Source organism: Oryzias latipes, chromosome 9 (assembly GCF_002234675.1).
Source record: "Oryzias latipes chromosome 9, ASM223467v1".
NCBI lineage: Eukaryota > Metazoa > Chordata > Actinopteri > Beloniformes > Adrianichthyidae > Oryzias > Oryzias latipes.
The window spans coordinates 29413625-29434223 of record NC_019867.2 but is presented as its reverse complement, the minus strand read 5'-3'; the positions used below and the strand labels follow the sequence as shown (position 1 = coordinate 29434223).

At 40.4% G+C, this 20599-nt stretch overlaps 2 protein-coding genes across 3 annotated transcripts in view; one reads left to right on the top strand and one right to left on the bottom strand.

The window, feature by feature from the left end:
• prdm6 (PR/SET domain 6) overlaps positions 1-20599 on the top strand; it is a 98718-nt gene that overhangs the window by 38826 nt on the left and 39293 nt on the right. Inside the window, exons 5-6 of the mRNA XM_023958809.1 lie at positions 2339-2466; positions 17013-17137. Of these exons, the coding sequence (XP_023814577.1) occupies positions 2339-2466; positions 17013-17137 (253 nt within the window). The remainder of the gene's footprint in view (positions 1-2338; positions 2467-17012; positions 17138-20599) is intronic.
• On the bottom strand, positions 3273-11265 carry LOC101163984 (GTPase IMAP family member 8). 2 transcript variants are annotated; one of them, XM_011479679.3, is made up of 4 exons: positions 11091-11265; positions 10966-11022; positions 7519-7597; positions 3273-6248 (listed from the first exon to the last, which is right to left on the bottom strand). In XM_011479679.3, exons 3-4 carry the CDS (start codon positions 7541-7543, stop codon positions 3466-3468), a joined length of 2808 nt encoding a protein of 935 aa, XP_011477981.1. In that variant the 5' UTR covers positions 7544-7597; positions 10966-11022; positions 11091-11265; the 3' UTR covers positions 3273-3465. The 2 variants fall into 2 exon arrangements, with proteins under 2 accessions (XP_011477981.1, XP_023814576.1); XM_023958808.1 differs by lacking the exon at positions 11091-11265 and having other exon boundaries at positions 10966-11057.

Here is a 20599-nt window from a genome sequence, read left to right as displayed (position 1 = left end):
TGCGTGAACTGTAGTTGTGTTGACATGATTGTATGTGAAAGTTTTTGGAGCCAACAGGTATGTTTGTAACACTTAAGAGTATGTGTGTGGACAGTCCCCCCACCCCCCTTAGTATTTTGTTTGTGGATAATTTGAAATATGATGGGTGGTACATAAAATGTTCTCCAATTCTAAAATTACCTGTTTAGGCCTCTCAGTTGTTTGTAAATCTGCCTCACCAGCCAAAACCTTCACAATACGTCACATCCTCCGTGTCCGCCATGCATTGGAATGAGAGACACAGACACCGCTCACTGTAGCGTTTAGGCTGAAAACATTTGGTGGTAACTCCTCCCACACGCGGCTGGGGTGTCAACCTTATAAACACATTTTTGGACAGGCGTTGAGCTATGGCAAGCAAAAAGTATCGTAAATCATCATGAAAAGTGGTGTAAAGAACGGTGTTTTGGCCATCAAAAATTACGTTTTTTTGCTCTTGCAGCAAATTTGGAGAGGCGTTTGACGCCGGTACCCCCATAGACTCTCAACAGCTCCCATTAAAGAAATTACTGTTTGTTTGTTTTTTTACGACACTTCATCAACATCTCCTTCTCTGTCTTCAGACTTTGACAGTTAACACATTTTAAAAGTGCAATCTATCGACAAGACAATAAATGTAAATCTGGAATTAATTATAGCGTCGTATGAATCTGCGTTTCTCTTACTTTCTTTCTTGGAAATTGAATTTTACGTAAAAACGAATGAGGTACTCCTTACAGTCACTTAGCACCCCTGAAGCTACCGCAGAGACAGAATCCTGGAGCCGCCCCTGGTGATCCGTGTTCTGTTTATCGCTGCAACCACAGCTCTGCTGGACGAGGAGAAGAGTCTCTCAGATCACCTGGATTTATGTGTCTCTCCTGAAGTCATCTTTACCCTTTCACGTGTTCTTAAGGAAACACATCATCACACATTTCTGGTATTAATCTGCAGAAAAGTATATATTTAGCTTAGCTCTGCCATAAATACTCTCACACTACATGCAGTTTTACACTTCACCCAGCCGCTGTGCGTAAATGATGAGGGGCGAACCCCAGTGCCTCTGAAGGTTGTATATTTTCAGCTTGCCCTCCCCTCCACCTCTCCCTATAAATTTAGCGTAGTGAATCCTCCTGTTAACAGTATGCTTACTTCTCCTAAGTTGAAGAGCTGAAGAGGAAGCGAGTGTGAGGAGTGAGGAGTTCATATCTGTGTGTCTGACGTCGAGTTTGTAGATCTGTGTGGCTGCAGAGAGCTGTGGAAACCTCACCTGGAGATCTGAACTCATCTTGGAGGAGATGGTTGGAGTGGACCTTCATGTTATTATACAGTAAATCATGCTGTGAAGTGTAGCAGCAGTTTGTCGGTGAAAATGTGAATGCTGGAGAGAATGAAAGAATAAAAGAAACTTACAAACTTGAAAGATTCTAATTTAGCTAAAAAATCTCAGAGGGATTAAAGAGAATAATCATTTTATTACAATTGAATCGGTGAATTCAAAAGGGGCCCAAGTCCACACATTTTTTTTTATAGATATTTATTTTGGTTGTGTTAAACAAACAAACTTAAAAAAAACATCAACATAAGCATTGAAACTGAACAATGTCAACATAAACATTGAAAAAAACAACATAAACATTGAACAAAATTAACCGAAAAAGGTGTTGGGTGAAGCCAAGGCTTATTTCCCCAACCCTGAATACAAACATCACATCTACCCACAAATTGTTAGAACCTTAAATAAGAAAAGAAAAAGGAAGAGGAGAAAAACAAGAAACAAAACAAACACAAACACTTCTCAAAATTACCTCACAACCACCAGAGTCTCTCAGTCAAAATAGAGATATTATCTGTTCTATGGTCTTCAAGGGAAAAGCTATCTGATTATGTGCAAAAAAGTCCCAAGTCCATTGTAATGTATTGGTTATGCTTGACATTTAAAATGCATTAAGTGCAAAATTCCTGGACTTGGGCCTCTCTTGCATGGGTTTAGCTTTACCCCACAGATGGCAGCACTAGTTATCCAATATGGCAGCACCCCTGTTTAATTCAAGAAGGGCCGAAGTCCAGAGACTTTAGTTTGCTAGTCCTCTGAAATTATAAAAGTGAGGTGCTTCATATTATAACATTTGTAAGCTATGAACTGGTGCTACATCTGGGTAAAGTATTAATCATTTGGTGTAGCCTCCTTTAAGCTATGCAAATAAAATCACTTCCTGGAAAAACAAACCTCTTGGACTTGGGCCCCTTTTGAACTAACCGATTCAATTCACAGCAGATCTTTTCTGTAAAAAACAAACCTTCCCTTTTTGTCTTTCAGATTTATGACGCAGAGGGAACTTTACTGCACTTTATCGATGGAAATGATCCCAGTAAGTCCAGTTGGATGAGGTACATCCGCTGCGCCAGACACTGCGGAGAGCAGAACATGATGGTGGTGCAGTACAGGTGAGGATCCAGGCTTCACTTTCTGAACAAAACAATTGTCCATTTGGAAAAAAGAGATGTTCCCCTTTTGCCGTCTGTTTCACAAATTTATTTCACCGCGGCTATGCATGTTTTTTTCAGTTTTTATTCTTATTGTTGTGTTCATTTAACAAAACACTGCTTTCTGCGTCCTGATTGGCCGCATCTCCTGTACAGCGAAGTGCCAAGTCCAGCTTGTCAGACTTACATAAATCTTCATGGCGATCAGGTCTTTTTTTTTTCATTCTATAATACTGGACTTCTTTATCTATAAGTTTTGAACTTTGAGAATTTAAACAATAGAGAAAAGTGTGGAAATATCTGAAAAAAGTGTATAAAGTGTGTAGTGAGGAGTTTTACACGCTAATAACATCTACAATCCTCCTTTATCCTGCGTTATTTATGGTCCCCCATGATTATTGTAGGGAATTCTACCATTTGCATCAAATTTGAAACGCATATTTTTGACACCCCTACCTCATCCGCATGATCCAAACTGTCCCTAAATACCCATAGTATAAAAGATGGCATGTTTTCTGTCCTGTAGTTCATCATAATTCCACTAGGGGCAGCAGAAGGGCTTTTCCTGCTCATTTCCAAATCGATGCTTTCACGAAAACTTGATCCCTGGTGGAAATAGTTTTGATCATTTTCAAAACTTTATTTGTTTTAATTTTTTAAATAAACATTTGCTGCAATGAAATAATTCAAAATGTTTTGATAATTAATTCTTTATAAAAGTTCTATAAAGTTTTTTTTTTACCCTAAAAGTTTAATTAAGACCAACATTTTATTGAAAGCAGTTTTTTATTATTGTTCACACAAATGTAGACAGAGTGAAAAAGTTTTAGATCCAAATCAAATGAGCATTAGATGGAAAACTGATATAATCAAACCAAAATAGTTAAACCAGAAACATGATTAATCCATTGTGTCATTTTAAATGAAAGCAATGTTAGCTAAAAGCAAAAGCAGCACATCTCATAGAATAGTACAGTTCTTGTCTGAAGCGCTCTGCATCTGTTTTTCAATCCACTCGTTGAGTTCTTCGTCATGCTTCACCTGAAGTTGACTTGTGGCTTCATTCCGAGCTTCCTCGTCCACTTGAGAAAGTTTTTCCTGGAGGTCACTTTTTTCTTCATCTTGTTTTTTCTTCAGGAGCTCGTACTGCTTCTTGTACGTTTTGTCCTTGATAAGGTTTTTCAGAATGATCTTGTTCTTCTTCTGCTCCTTCTCCTTCAGTTCCTCGATCTCTTTGTCATGTTTAGCCATGAGCGCAGTAAAGTCTTTCACGTATTTTTCTTTGAACTCGTTAAACTCCTCAGCTTGCTTCCTGGCCTCCTCTTCATTTCTCTCCTTGATCTCCTCCATTTTTTTCAGGTAGCTTTCCTGCGTCTCTCTCAGTTCCTTCTCCTCCTGAGCTTTTCTGATTTTGTCTTCTTCTCTTCGTTTGATTTCATAGTCACTTCTTTCTCTGTCGTATTCTTCTTTGAGCTTCTGGAGCTGGGCCCTCTCCTGCTCCTGCCTCTGTTGCTCTTCTTCTTTTCGTTTCTGCCACCACTGTTTGCGTTCTCTTTCCCAGGATTCCCGTTCTTGCTGCAGCTCTTCTTTATACGTTATTATGTCTTTGTCAGAAACTGCATTTCTCTCCAGTTCTGATTTCATTTTCTCCTCCAGAGATTTTAGTTTTTGGCTCCACTCTCTCCGCAGATGTTGCTCTTTGATTTTCTGATTTTTATCCTCCTTTTCTCTTTCCTCCTCCTCTTTCTTTTTTTTCTGCTCCTGTTGTTTGATGTACTCTTCCTTCTCTCTGAGCGCTTTCTCTTTCTCCGTTCTTTCTTCCTGGATCTTCATCTTCTTTGCTTCGATTTCCTTCTCAAACTCTTTCTGCAGTTTCTCCTTCTCTCTCTGCATCTCCTCCTCCTTTTCCTTCAGGATCCTCTGCACCTCCTTTTGGATGGCTCTCTCGGCCTCCTGGAACATTTCTGATGTGTAGCAGCTGGCACCGTTTTTCTTCACCATTGTGTCGATCTTATTCAGAAGTGCAGCGACCTGTTGGTGGTTCTTCTGATCTTTGTTGTTGAGAACGTGGTACCGTCCTCCACAGGATTCAATCAGCTCCTTCATGAATTTGTCATTGGCTTCCTCTATGTAGCTCTCAATTGTTTGATCCTGAAGATCATCTCCTCTGGTGAAAACCAGGATGATAAAATGGACTGAGTTCTTGCCGAAGAACTCTCTAATAAGATCCACGGTGTCTCTTTCTTCCTGCGTGAAGCGACCGACCTGCACCACCAGCAGGAAGACATGAGGTCCAGGAGCCATCAGGCTGATGCACTTCACCATCTCTTGCTTCACTTCATCGTTGGACAGATTGGTGTCGTACAGACCAGGCGTGTCAACCACAGAAACCATCCTCCCGTCGACCTCCGCACTCTGTTTTTTACAGAGGGTGGTCACAGATTTCATACTAGGTTTGGAGTTAAAACAGTTTTTCCCCAAAATCGTGTTTCCAGTTGCGCTCTTCCCGCAGCCGGTCTTCCCAACCATCACTATCCTCAGAGGTTCAGGCTTCAGTTTTCCATCAGTCGTTGTCATCTGGATGTCTTGTTTTTGAATTGTTCGTGGTTTTATCATCATTTCTCTTCTAAATGACTGAGATCCCACAGCCGAAATCTTCTCCACGAGGCTGAGTAAACCAGAAACCTGCTGCTTGTCTTTGACGTTGAAGACCATGTACTGACCCGGCCAGCTCTGACGGAGCTCCTGGATCTTCTTGTTTTCTGTCATGGAGCTAACCACCTCTGCATCTGCTGGGTCTGACTCCACAGCAAAAAGAATGACGGTGAAGGCCTTGAACTGAGAGCCGAAGATTTCCTGGAGCACCTCCAGCTCCTTCTTGTCTTTATCGCTGATGCTTTCCACAGGTAGAACCATGACGAAGGCATGGACACCTTCAGGATTCCAGAGAGATAAAGAGGCTTGTGTGATCTTACCGGTTACTTGAGGGCTGTTCCCATACAAGGCAGACATCTCGATAAGAGACACCAGGCGTCCGGACACTTCTGCCTCTCTCTTGGCATGCCTTGTGTCAAGGGCTTGTTGATTGTTTTTTCCCATAATCACGTCGGCAACTGAACTCTTCCAAATTCCATGTCTCCCACAAAGCACTATGTTCAGAGGGGGTTGAAAGGTTGCAGATGTTCTTTTATTGGTTTCAAGTCCCTCTGAGAAGTTCAGATGGCTTTGTCTGGTGTTGCTTACAATCGCCGTCATCTTGTCCATGAGCTCTTTAATGTCCTTATTGAGAAGATCTTGCCTGTCAAAGTGGACTATCTGCATCCTTCCTCCACAGTCTTGCTTCAGCTTGTTAATGGATGGGGTCTTTGGCTCCTCCTTGTTCAAAAAGATCACTATGGAGTGCTTCCCGGCTTCGGGTCCGAAGAAACTCTGGATGAATTTGAGGCGTTGTCTGTCGTCCTCGTTAAAGTCATGGGGCTTCACCATCAGCAGCAGGATGTTAGGTCCTGGCGGGCAGAGAGCCACGCACTTTTTCATCTCGTGCTTCACTTTTTCCTGTGACTGACTGAAGATGTCGGCAGTGTTGACCACAGTTACGTTAGTGTTTTGAAACAATCCTTTAGTGATTGTGGTGTTTGGAGACAGTTTTGATAAAAAGAAATCTTTTTTTCCTGTGATGAGGTTAGACAGCATGTTCTTTTTATTTTGGCTCTTTCCAAACAAGAGAACTCGAAGTTCCGGCGCTGCGAAAGAACAACAGCAGAGGAACATTATAGACGTTTTCTCGAACACTTATGTAATGTACAAGTTATTTATGTTTAAAAGACATTTTCTAAACAGTCCAATGAATTACTTTACTGTACTTTAAAGACCTAATTACTTTAAAAAAAAACAACAATAGTGCGGTTCATATTCTGGATTATAATCTTAAATATGACTTCATTTTGGTCGTGTTTACTGATGTCGAAGTAATTAAAAGGTACACAACACTCTGTTAAAACGGCAATCTGTTTCTTTTATGTGTTACTATTAAGGTTGGGAGTTACAAGTATTGTGAATACGCCAACGCAGCTAACATTTCTAATGAAGCTATTGTGAAGCATGCTGCAAAGAAGTTCTGTGAACACAGTTAATCAAGTCTTATTGACTGATGGAATCATCTGTGACTAATTTCTCGCTAAATGCGCCTTATATATGACTTAAGTTCAAAAATGGACCATTTAATAATAATGGACCATTTAATAAGACCATTTGGGTCTTATAAATATATCAATCTATCTATCTATCTATCTATCTATCTATCTATCTATCTATCTATCTATCTATCTATCTATCTATCTATCTATCTATCTATCTATCTATCTATCTATCTATCCATCCATCCATCCATCCATCCATCCATCCATCCATCCATCCATCCATCCATCTATCTATCTATCTATCTATCTATCTATCTATCTATCCTTATGTATTTAGCACTTTTCATACAAAAGGTTACACAAAGTGCTGTACACCAAAATATATATAAAAAAGAAAGCACAATACTATAAGATATAACCCCACCCCACGCACACACGTGCACAGACACACAAAACCTCCAACCCCCTTAACTGATGTAGATAGACATTGGAAAACAGGTTTATAATCCAGTGCGCCCTTTAGTGCAGAAAATACAGTGAGCATGCCGCTTAAACGTCTGCAGGCCAACCGTCACTGAATGTGACTTCTTTCTGTCATGATCTGGATATGCGGTTTAATAGATTCATCAGATGCCATCCTCTCACTACTCAAATTATTGTCTGACATTAAACAGGTCTGTGACTTGAAATGGGTTGGGGACCACTGCTATAGACTGAATGGTTTCAGCTATGATCTGTCCTATGAGGCAAAATATTACTGTGCCAGACATTGGGGTCAAACATACTCTGGGGTAATTACATTCTCTGGAGGGAGAGGGACCTCAATATATTCTGTTGTTTGAAAATCTAGTTGATGAGAATCAATGAGACTCACCGTGTGCTAAAGCTCCTGCTGCCATGGCGTCCTGTAATGGCGGCTGATCGCTATAGCTGTGGCACAGATGCGTTGGTACCTGATGGATTAATGGAAGCACAAGTTCAGCTTACTGAACTGAATTTGCCATGCAATCACACTATGACGAAATGAGACTTTCAAAATGCAAAGCTGCAATTGTGTGCCGTCACAGGATCATGAAAGTGCTGTGATCAGAGGAGAAAATGTCAGTTTTGCTCTCTACACTGTACTTTAAGCCATGATGGCCCAAAAGGAATTGGAACAGAGGTGGAAGGGTTAACACCATCTGCCATGATTAGAGGAGATGCTAGACGGAACCTTTCTGGCACTTTACCATCCTAGACCGTGACCAACCCTTCCTAAAACCGTTTGAGTAACTGTGCTCATCATGCTGGAGAGTATCATAAAGCGTGTGGTGTTTTTTCTTTTCATGATGTTGATTGTTTCTTTTTCTTTCTTTTTTTAATTTGGTGCATAAAGTTGCTTGATTGTTTCTTCTACAACTTCCACTAAAGAGCTGTTAAAGACGACCACTGAAGGAGCTGAAGGAGCAACGTACAAAAGCCTCTCAGGACTGTGTTTTAGGACTCGCCCGTTTTTGTTTCTTCTTTTGGTTTCTGTTTCACCACAGGAACCCTGACAGTGAGTTGCATGTAGGATTTACCTGCAGTTTTTTGACAGAAGTCTTTCCCCACCCACTGGAACTACGGCAATTCCAGTGGATTGTGAAGCTGATTAAAGCAGTCTTGTGCTGAAATGCAACACTTTACAGTAGTAAAGTGTTTATGGAAGCAACATAAATCACTTGATTCTGTTGCAGAGAAAAGCAGCTTTGAGCTCTTACGGAACACTTCACTTTTTCCAAAGTGCAACACATCGGTGCAAAGCCAAGTTGGTCCGCGTCAGAATGAGCAAATTCACAGTGATTGCGTAAACCAGGGGTCCCCAAATCCAGGCCTCGAGGGCCGGTGTCCTACATGTTTTCCAACCAACCTGCCATTGAAGCTCCTTATTGGCTAAACACACCTGACAAGGTAATCAGCAGCAAATAAGGCAGGGTTTCTGGAAAACCAGCAGGACACCAGCTCCCGAGGCCTGGGTTTGGACACCCCTGGCGTAAACAGTAGAAGAGTTGTGTTATTTTGATGTCGCTGAAGACATCTCTGGTGTCAAAGGGTTAAGGCGACAGCACATGGAACCATGTGGTGGCAGTGGTAGTCCATAGCGGTTTTCCATCTAAACTAGAACCAAGGCCACTTATCTTCTAGTATCAGATGCGTCCAGACTGGCTCAGCTGTGCTCATTGGCAGTAAAATATGCTGAACTGGATATTGTTTTGCTATTGGTAGAATACATCAACTTACAATATTTGAAATTGAGTTTAGTATTTTTTGAGCGGATCTGTTTCTTCACAGCTTTCATTCCAACAGTTCTCCTTTGTCTTCTGCATTTGTTCTTTCGTTTTCAATTCTCCAGAACCAATGTGGTGGAGCAGGTTAGGGCAGACTGAAGATCTGATAGATTTTAATCAGCAGCTCAGATAACAAGAGATCCAATCACAAAAACACAGATAAGTTGAGGTGGAAGTTCAGCTGTCATCTGATAAAGACAAACAGTATGTCACGCTTTAGTTCCCCCCATCGGGATAAAGAAAGTCTGTCATTTTAAATGAGGAGAAAGGTCATAGTCTCACTTCTGGCCCTGCAGGTTGATCTGCTGTCAACCACGTAACCCGGTCTGGTCCTGGTCCCCGTTCTTGTTGCCCGTAGGTTAGGATTTGGTCATCTCTAAGCCAAGAGGAATGTCTTTATGTTTGTGGTCGTCTTGCTATAGGCTCAAATGAGGATCTTTTGACCCACAAACCGATCAAGAGCAAAGTAAAACTCTTAAAATGGTCTCTTTTCGCTGGAAAAGTCTGATTTGAGAATGGTGTCAAAACCAGTTGGTGTTTGTATTCATCAGTTTCATGAACACTTTAGAGGTCAACTAAACCAAAACCTGTTGTTTGAGCTGCAAGGAATTGTTAGCAATGATAGAGATTACCACTAAAAGTGACCCACCTTGATGGAGGAACATTGACTTTTTCACCAAGGTTAAGCCAAATAGCTTTAAATTGCACAAATAAAATGCATAAATTCTTTATTAAGAATGAACCCACAGATCCAGACTGAACAAAAACACAGTTATATATATATATATATATATATATATATATATATATATATATATATATATATATATATGAATATTTACTTGAATCGCTTTTGAAGTTTACCTGCAGGGTTTAGTCACCAAAGCGAGCTCTCTGTGGTTCTGTCTGACTCTGAATTCTTTCTGAAACAGTTGCTTGCTATTATAAACAAAATGTTCTGAAGCACATGAACAATCTTTGATTTCACTGCGCTTTTCATTATTTTGTGTGATTACAGAGATTGCAGGTATGCGGACGTGCTGCTTTCTGCGTCATTGGTAGAAACCAGTTTATCTTTATCACTCAGTATCACTATGTAGTAGAGATAATCTTTTCCATCTGTTGAGCTTCAGTTATTTATCGATTTAGTAAATTGTGGATCAATAAAAAACTTTAAAAGTACTTTTTTTTATAAAATTTTGATCAAATTAAACATGTTTTTAAGAATATTTCATGATACATTAAAATTATTTTTTATTTTCATTACTGCTCCCCAACATAAATCATTTGTTGTCCTCATCTTCCTTTCAAAGAAGTCTTCTTTTCCCATTAGCATGATGAAAACGGACACAGGTGAGCTGGGAAATAGATGAATTACATGATTTTGGTGCAAAGATCTGCAAACTCTGCTTTCATTCCCACAAAACCGGATCAAATTTGATATAGACATGTGCTAATTTATCCTCTGGCATCATCATCCTATGATTGTTTTCATGTCATCTCTAAATCCAGTTTCACTCGCACGATAACATCAATAATACAGAAAAAAAAACATTTTTCCAGTTTAAATCTTCTAGGTCTAATAATTTAGTTCTCTGTTAGTTATTTATTAATGTTTTTCATTGTGCTGTTTTGAATTGAGTTTCTGTTTGTTTTTATAGGCTAATTCAAAAGTTTTACCCCTGATTTATTGTTTATGTGTTATTCTCATGGATGATTGTATCTTTTTTTGTGTTTTTGTTCCACTTGACTTGTTTTTTGTTGTTGTTGTACACCTGCGCATCTGGTCATATTTGTTTAACTAAACAAATACGACCAGATTAGTTAAGTATATGAACAAATAGGAACATGTACAGACATCCAGCAAATATGAGAATACATTTCAGCTAAACCAAAATGTGATCAAATTTTAGAAATAAAATAACCTTGAAATACAAGTTATTTTTCTTCAATCCACTTAGCATTTTTAATAAATCCATGCTCGACATTAGCAGATACAATGATGTAAAACTTACGTGTCACCAATTGAAAGGCTTGTAGAGAAAGTCTGCGGCCCTGTAGCTCCTTCTCACCTGAGGAGCAAAGAAAAGTCAGGGTTACTCAGAGTTAGAATGCCGTCACGACTTCATGAAGGACTCACAGACTCGGACTCTGCAGCTCTCCTCTGACGATCTGCCGTCTGACCGACATCCAAACGCATCGCGCCTCACCAGACTTATATCAGCACAATCGGGAAGTCGCTCTGCATTCAGGTATGAGGAAAATGCACATGAATCTATGCATTGGGATTCTCTGCATTTTTTACGCTCATTTGACATGAAGAATGTGGAATCCTGGACCCGCCTGGTGCAGATGCTGCGTGGGGTCACGCTCTGATGGGGAAATGAGCTGGAGGCTTGTTGACTTAACGTGTTTCTATGGACTGATTGGAATCAGTCATATGAACCCATCAATGCACAGAAACTTAGTACAGGGGAATCAGGTTTTGTCTTCAGCCTTCCTGCTGTCATGTTATACTCAAAGAAGTAAAAAACAGTTCATTTCTGAACATTTTCCTAAATTATACTTTATTCTCAGTTTCTGTCCACTGGAGCGGCTTTGTGTCGTCATCTCAGGAACCACAAGAATCTCTCAAGGAGATACTTCTTAGATCTTAGATCCTTTTCTTCTGTTTCAGACTCTTGAATGCTTTGAAACTCCGAAGCACGTCTAAGAGATCTTCTTTGGAAGATCTGCACTGTGTTTTATGGTTTCAGCTTTTTTCAGTGTTCAGCTCACTCAGAAGATTCCTGCTTCTCTTTTTGGTTTTGGTCACTTTCATGCTTGAAAAATGAAATAAAACTTTCAGCAGTGACTTGGTTGAATGCGGAGTCAAACGCTTAAGTTTAACATTCATTTCTGTGTGTTTGTTTCTTCAGGGAGCTGTAGTGCTACTAAATCTAAAGCTTCACTCAAACACAAGAAGACAAGAACAGTTTTAATGTTGCAGTAAAAACAAAAATCCATCACTCTTTAAACTTGAATTCATACATTTAAAATACTCTCACATTAGTTCAACTGGAGTTGTCTTTTTTTGTAACCTTTAAACGTTTTTCTTTACATTTGAAGCTCTTTCTGTTTGAAAGTCTGAACTTTTCTCTCATGTTTTGCAGCTGCCTCTTACAGAACAGGTTGAATTTCATATTTTAGACCGATTATTTCTGGCCTAACGGCTGCTCAGACTTGGAAAATCCCCATTTGAACTTAGATCTTCTAGACCTGAGAGTTTGTCTGCTGAGTCCAGTCACAGTGAGGACACACTGGACTTGTAGTTTAAAGACCAACACTGCATTCACTCTCCTCCTTTGCAGCGACGAAGCTCTGATTGGTTACTGTCAGATCTTTAGGTTGTTGGCTTTGATTTGAAGTCCTGAGTTAAAAGATCTGCAGGAACCTTTCCTGCTCCTGTTTCTGTTTATAGTTCAGTTTAACTGCTTTACCAGTGGATTCAATGTTTATGGATTATGAAGAACACAGACTGATGTGGTTTGTTGAAATATTATCCTAAATTGATTTGTTTTATTTTTAAAGAAATGACAGCAGATGTTGATACTGTTATTGTTCCTCTGAGTTTTTGTTCTTTAAAAAGTTGACTTTTTCTCTGATGCTTCGCTCCTTTTGCACTTTTATTGTCTCCTTTTCTAAATGTGGTTAAGACTTTAGACCTGTTCTGATGTCGACTCTCTGCTTCAAACCACTTCTCATAAACGTTTTACGGTCTTTCTCGTTTGAAGGGTCTTTGAAACAGTCGTCCTCACCCTCTCCTCTCAGTCAGTCAGAGCGGTGAAACATCGGTGGACATATGCAAACCTCCTTTTCTTATTTCACCATTCTAGATGTGCACAAAGCATTTAGACCAGCCTGATACTGCTGTCCGTCCAGCGCGTCAGCAATGGTTTTGTCTGAAAACATGCTCAAATCTGTTGTTTTAACAGCAGTTTTACTGTTTACAAGTTTCTTAATAAAAGTCATTGAAAAATAATTTTTTTGATTTTAGTCGGTAACTCTCATTACAATCCGGAAAATGATCTCCTAACGCATGTTCACTGATTTTACATCAATTTATTCATTTTCCAAACCGGCTTTATCCCTGTCCTGGTCACAGAGCTGCTGGAGCCTATCCCAGCTACCGTCAGGTGAAGGCGGGTACACCCCCTTACAGATCACAAGTCATCACAGGGCCAGATTTGACACTTTTACCTAAATTTTTTAGGATAAAACAAAAATGATTTTATTCTTACTTCTAATGGAACTACGAATCAGACAATCATGACACGAACAAATACAGACCATTGAACTGAGACGCTCCGCCAGCTGATGAAGCTTTAAGAAAGCTAAGCTCTCACTTTGGCCATTATTCAAAATTAACTGCTAACTTTCTGAACGCTTCCCTCAAAAAATCTAAAACATTTTACCCCAAATATAGCTTATCTTGCTTGCTACTATCAGAATCAGAAGTACTTTAATGATCCCACACGCGGGAAATTTGTGCGTCATCATAGCAGTAAACAAAAGAGAAAAAAGAATAATATGAAAAACAATAATATAAGAACAAAAATGTAGCAGAAATGTAAACAAATAAGGCAGTATAATTTAAAGACAATTAACAAACAGGTAACAATGTGCAAAAATGTACAAAAGTCATCTGCTACACTGTGAGTTATTGTACAGTGTTATTGTATTGGGTAGGAAGGATTTCTGTTATCTGACAGTTTTGGAGCGGAGCTGTCTGAGCCTCCTAGAGAAGGAGCTCCGCTGTTTGTCCAGAACAGGGTGGAGAGGATGGTCTGGGTTGTCCATGATGGATAAGATCTTGTTCAGTGACCTCCTCTTCATCACTGCTTCAAGTGTTTCCAGTTTGCAGCCAATGACAGAACCCACCTTCCTGATCAGCTTCTTCAGTCTGTTGGCGTCACTGACCGCAATACTGCTTCCCCAGCAGACCACGGAGGGGAACAAGGTGTTGGCCACCACAAACTGGTAGAAGATCTCCAGCATCTTGCTGCACACGTTAAGGGATCTCAGCTTCCTTAGGAAGTGGAGTCTACTGCTGGCCTTTGGGTACACATACTGTTGCTCCTCCAGCTCAGTCTGTTGTCGATAGTCCCTCCCAGGTATTTGTACTCCTCCACATCCCTGCCCAGGATGCAGAGATGCTGCAGGACTGTCCCCTTCCTCCTGAAGTCGATCACCATCTCCCTGGTCTTGTCCATGTTGAGCAGCAGGTGATTCTCTCCAGCCCCCCCCCACAAATCCGTCCACCAGCCTCCTTAATTCTTCCTCCTGTCCACCGCTTGTACACCCCATAATGACTTACTATGACTTGATTTTGGAAAAAAACAAATCAAGACTACTACCTGCACACTATTATGCAAAACCCAAATGAGTTTAGGTTCTAAATAGGAAATTATCATTTCAGTTCATCTGAAGTCAGTGTCTTAATGAGGATACGATCTAAAAAAAAATGTGTGTGAATCCAGGTTTCTACATTTATTAAAGTTTTGTCTTTTAGCAACTTTCTTTTCTTTTAAGAGAACCTGCACCATAAACGGCATTTTTTTCTGGTGTTCTAAGCCATGTAACTAACAACAAATGACGCAGCCAGTAACTCATCCCCTCCCACAGCTGAATAAGGCTTATTTAGGCTTTTTGAAAGTGCTTCCTTCAGTTTCAGGCAGAAGGGGGGGATTTTTCTTTTCTAATTTTAAGTAGGAATGTAGGAGCCTGGATTTCTGCTGATTTTTGATAATCTACTCTTTCAGACATCGTTTGTCTGATACAGCATTCTAAGCCCTGTAGCTCAGACTAAGTAAAGTTCAGTTTTGGGTTTCTGAACTCTTGTTGGTTAATCAGTCAGTGTAACGCGCTGAAAGACTTTGGTCAACCATCTGCTCTGCCACTTACTTAGAAAGACCTTTGAAAACATTTAAATTTACAAAGACAGACGTTAGGTGACATTTTTGTTGAGTCTCTCTTGATCAAGGTTGAAGATAAAAATGTTTGTAAAAAGATGATATTTGATAGCTTATCAGGTGTTGAGGGACAGCTTTCTTCTGGTGTCAAGACAGGAAACCGGTTCTAGTTGTCTTGGTTGTGTCATGACATTTAGATTTGATATCTTTGTACCTGCCTTTACGTTTCTGTTTTGCTTCTTTACTCTCTGCGTCGTTTGTATTTTCTGTATCTTTTTCAAAAGTCTTTTACAGTTTTTTTTTGTTTTGTTGTTATTCTTTATTTGGATTCATCTGCAGCAGGTTGGTGTGTTACATTAGACTGGGGCTGGACCCAGAAGCAGGACAGAAACTGAAGTGAGGTGAAAACATGGTCTTCATTGAGTCCCAGTTGTGGTGGAGGGTTCTGGTTTGCAATAAACGTGGCTGGGGTGGGTGATGAAACGGATGAGCTGCTGGTCTGGTGGAAGCTCCGAGGACTGAAGACCTTGATTGGTTTCCCATGGAAGGACAAGAGGTCGACAGTGGTGGAGATGAAGGTTGTAGTAATTCCTGGAGGAGCAAACCCCAGAGTGGGTCAGCGTGCAGATGAAAGTGTGGTACTTGGCATAAAGCTTGGCTTGAGAGCTTAGCATGGGTCAGTTTACTCTACCACAGGACGCAGACGGACTGACATCGGCTGGAGGGTGAGGTAGTCCAGATAAAGGCTGCAGGCTGATGAGCTGATAGGGAGCAGGTGAGCAGATCGTCAGCAGGTATGTGTGGGAGGTGACCAGGATCCAACATGGTGACAAATTATCTAAAAATCAACATTTGGGTTAGATTAGATGTAATGGCAGCCCAGTGATTCAGCCGATGTTCAGAGAAATCTTGAAACCAGAAACATTTGATCTGTGAGCAGACTAATGTCTGACTCAGGATATTTTTCAAGAAAACAACCCAATTTCCATGATAGACTCAACTATCCAAGTGTTTTAGTGAAAAAAAAACAACCCAGACCTCATTTTATTCTGTTTTATGAACTCTGTTTACTCTTTAGAGCCACTTGTAAAAAAATGTGAAAGAAGATGTGAGGTTCTTGTTTAGCTGCCCCTGCCTGATGCCCCCACAGAAGCAGGACTCTCACCACTGAGGGAGGCTTTAAAAAACACGAGTCTGACATCCACTCGACAGTGGTCACTTAAGATTTAGACAAAACACTGATTCTCCAAATACTTTAGAGCAAAAATGTTAATGCAAAACTCTTCATCATTTACTGTACCAGCTCAGTGGTAGAGTGTATGCGCTGAATATGGAAGGTTGTGTGTTCAAATCCACAGTTAGGTCACAGCTCGGACCCCAAACGAGTCACGAAGGCTTCTTCCTTCCTTCTTTTTTTCCTTTAACTTCTCCTGTCCAGCAGCTGAGCAAACAGACCAGAGCTGGAGGCCTCTTGTGTTGGTCAGAATTTGTTGTTGTTACAATAGCGGGTTATGAATCTTTGACACACGTGGTGCATATTTGTATAAATTCCTTCTGTATTGGAGGCTTCACTTTTTTTATGATAATCATGTTTGTATAGATTGGACTGGACAGAAATGAAGAAGAGAGAAGGAGAGTGTGGGATGTTAGAGATGGGGGATAAGGGTACAAGAGAAAGGGGAGAAAAGGGGTGATAAAGAAGTTGGGGGATGATTAAAGAAGTGGGGGAGGGGGTAGAAACACAAAGCAACAAGTTGCTGGAGATTAATCACTGTTTTTGTCAGGTGTAGATGTCAGTCAGAAGGGGGCGGGGCCTGTTCACAGACACACTCAAATGTTTAAGCAGATCAAGAGACTTTTGGCTTGGTTGAAAACTAGGAGGAAATCCACTGTCCTATTTCCTGCTTGACTCATGCTTGTCAGACTGGGCTGTTTTGTTTTTTTAAACACAGAAAAACTAAGTAGAAGAATGCTGCATCTGAACCATTGTGGACACACAAGCCCAGATTCCAGATCCAGATCCAGATCTGAATCATCCTAAATGCTCATCAGGATCTTCTGCAGATGCTGTTTTGGTGTCGTCTCTGACCTGTGCCCCTGTTGTGTTGCAGGTCCTGCATCTTCTACAGAGCGTGTGTGGACATTCCCAGAGGAACGGAGCTGCTGGTTTGGTACAATGACTCCTACACCTCCTTCTTTGGTATCCCGCTGCAGTGCATCGCTCAGGACGAAAACTGTGAGCAAACATGGCTGTTTGCATGCTTCTCTGTTCGTTTTCGCCATGATAATCCCAATTTAGTTTTTTAAGGCGACCTCTTTTATTTTGAAAGTCATTGGATGTTTATAAGACCAGAAAACATGAGATAAAAATGTCACTGTGCTCAGCTTCTTTCTAACCTCTGGTCTTTCAGCTGTTTCCATCCAGACTTGACTCAATTTCATTTTTTGTTTTATTTTACTGTAATTTGAGATAGAATTGGGCAGAAAATGATAATCCAAACGTCTTTGTGTAGGTTTACTCTGACACTTTGCAGCTGGAATGCTCTCCGGCTGATTTTGTTTTTGAAAGTGCAGCAGTGCAGGAAGGCAGATGAGCCCAGCTTGTCTGTGCTTGTTTTGCAGTGATGTTGCTGTTACAGTTAAAGATCTTCCAACTTTTTTGTTTTTAGTTCTCCATAGGCCTGCACAATAAACCACAAATGTATTGTTATCGCGATATCAATCTGTGAAATATGCATATCGCAAGAGTCGAGGAAAATTGCAATAAATGGTTTCCATAAATGTGCTAAAACAGTCATATGGCAGCTTGAAGTATTTAAAGAATCAAATAGATCCATTTATGCATTTGACCAATCGGATGGAGCTCTTTTATATATTTATTTATTTTGGAGCCCTTCTAGACTAGAGTCATTCAGAGCATAATTTGAGTTGTTTTGACTCTAATTTAAATGAAACAGTTACAGTGAAACGGAAATGATGCATTTAGATGTTTTGCTATTTGTTCATGTATCACAAGTTATATCATCATCGCAATATTGATCACTAATATTGCGTATCGCGATTTTTTCTCATATCATGCAGCCCTAGTTCTCCACAAAAACATGATCAATAGTCTACAACACAAAGACCTCCTTCTATGTTGGTCTTTGGTTTTTGTTTGTCAGCAGCATTGACGTCTGTCATTTCAGGCACTGCTCCAGCAGGAGCAGTGCCGGAGCTAGGGCATAATGTGAGGGGGGGCAGAAGGGTGGCAAATGAGAACAGCAGAGATGAAGGCCATTAGAAATGAAAGGATCAAAAACACGTGTTTCTTATTTATTATGGTTCTTGTAGCTGAGGTGCTATTACTAATGGCAGAAGAAGCTTGGATTGAGGTTTTTCTTGACTGGTGAACTGATGTCCTTTACTGTAGAGAGCAAGGTTTCTTCATTTCCTTCACCTTTTTATTGAAATTCCAAACCTGCAGAAAGAGGAGCAGGAACCAGCTGTGAGCTCAGCACGTTGGCTTTGGTTATTTGTCGTCAAATAATGATAAGCTATAAATGTTGTCCAAATCACAATAAGAAGAAAAACTAAACGTTTGTGTTTACATGAAATGAACATGTTTTGAATAAAAAGTTCATTCAGTTTAGTCCAGGACTGTTTTATTAGATTGTTTTTTGCCAAACAACAATATCTGATTTTCCACTCATGTCACTGATTAGTTTTTTGAGTTTGATGTTATGTCCGTGACCACTGTGTGTTCTTTCATTGACAGAGTGGAACAAATGATTTTATCCACGTCTGTAAACCAGATTATACTGTCTAAAAGTAGTGATAGGAATAACTATTGCTTAAATGGACAATACTTCAAGTGTTTGCTTTTGGTATTTTCGGCGGCTGTGGTGCAGAGGTTGAGCGATGGGAAGATCGCTGGTTTGGTTCCGGCCCTGCATGCCCATGTGTCCAAGTGTCCTTGGACAGAACCCCACATTGCTCCTGGTGGCTACGGATTTGTGCCGGCAGAGCTGCCATCAGTGTGTGAATGTGTGTTCATGGGTAAATGGGACTGTGACTGTAAGGTGCGTTCAGCCTTCTAAGAAGGTAGTAAAGTCTGATATAAGTATAAACCATTTACCAAACTGGCTGCATTTTCACTGACTATAAATTTGCGATAATAAATTCACCCACAATACAAAAAAAAACTTGCATTTATCAAAAAAGGTTTTCGTGCTTGGAGGAGGTGAGTTTTGAGGCGCATCGAAATGGACATATGTCTTAAAACTCCAGTGCAAACTTTTTTCAAAATAAATGAGTCACACGACCAACGACGTTGGGCGCTACACGTCGGGCGCCACCAGAGGTCCCACAGCATCACACAGATCATCAAAAGTTGATTGTTGGATCCCAAGCTCCTCTGTAAAATCACCAACCACCATTTACCAAAATGGCTTTAGCCGTAGCCCCTCCCACGTGTAAGGAGCTCGCCGCTCCACGGCCCTAATAAGACACCGATGTCTCCTTTAATAAATGATGATGAGCGCTAGTGCCGTGGCAGAAATGTGAATGGATCTGCTGTCAATCAAAGTATTGTTCACATCCATCAACATGTTTCTGAATGAGTTGAATGGTTTGTGTTTATTTGCATGATTAGGATTCAATGGAAACAGTGTTATTGCTAAATTTAGTTTTTTTCGAAGAATGTCGATAAAGTTTTTTGAATATGTGTCATGGAAACGCAGCTATAGATGTTTATAATCTTTACAGTAAACTGTATGTTGAAAGTTTTTGTGTGAACTGACATCTCTCGTCCTTCACTCATCAGTTCTTTCTCGTCTCTCATCAGTTTCCTCTCTAATGACTTCTTCTTCCTTTTCTCTGCTTTTTCTTTGTGTCTCTTCCAGTTTTCTGCTCATTCCGCCTGTTGAATAAATTCCACTCAAACATATTTTCTGCAGATCTAAGGGGAACTTTGTCTTCCTGTCTTGCAAATTCTCCGTTTATGAAGAAAAGACAATGCACGAAGAGGAGTTTGATCTTGTGAAATGAATTGAATTAGGAGCTGAAATGAGCTCTCGCTGATTGGAAATTAGAGACGTTTGTCCGCAAGCTGGTTTGTTTTAGAGACAGAAGGACTCTGACATGACATGGCTCATCATAGTAGGACTGCAGCAGCCTCTTTGGGTGCACAAACACATGCAGGCACGCACGTGCACGCTGACAGTTTGGAGTGCACTTTAAACACATGGGGAAAGTTTAACAATCATGAGGGCCACCGAGGGATCCACCAGAGGACAGGCATGACTTTGGTGTCATCTTTGAAGTTAGATGGTCCAGATCTCAAGCAATGGTCAAAAAAACAAAAGCCAACAGGGTCGATGTTACACAAACGCACACACACACACACAAACACACACGTGCAGGACAAACAAAATCCAGCAGATTTACTTTTGTTCCACCCTGCAGTAAAAAAGTTTGTTCAAATCCCAATTAAGTCAAATGAGATTAGTTCTTCGGTACCAAATGAAAGCCAGCAGCTCTGCTGCTAATTGAAGACATGTTGCTGCTAACTGCATTTAGGTTTTCTGTTCCGTCTTCATCTGAAAGCACCAAAAAGAAGCAACCGATTCACTTTTCATAGTTTTTTGTGGGATCTGCAAGACAGTTAAAGATTCAAAACAGCTTTTTTAGTTCTCGTTTAAAAACATGTGTACATCTG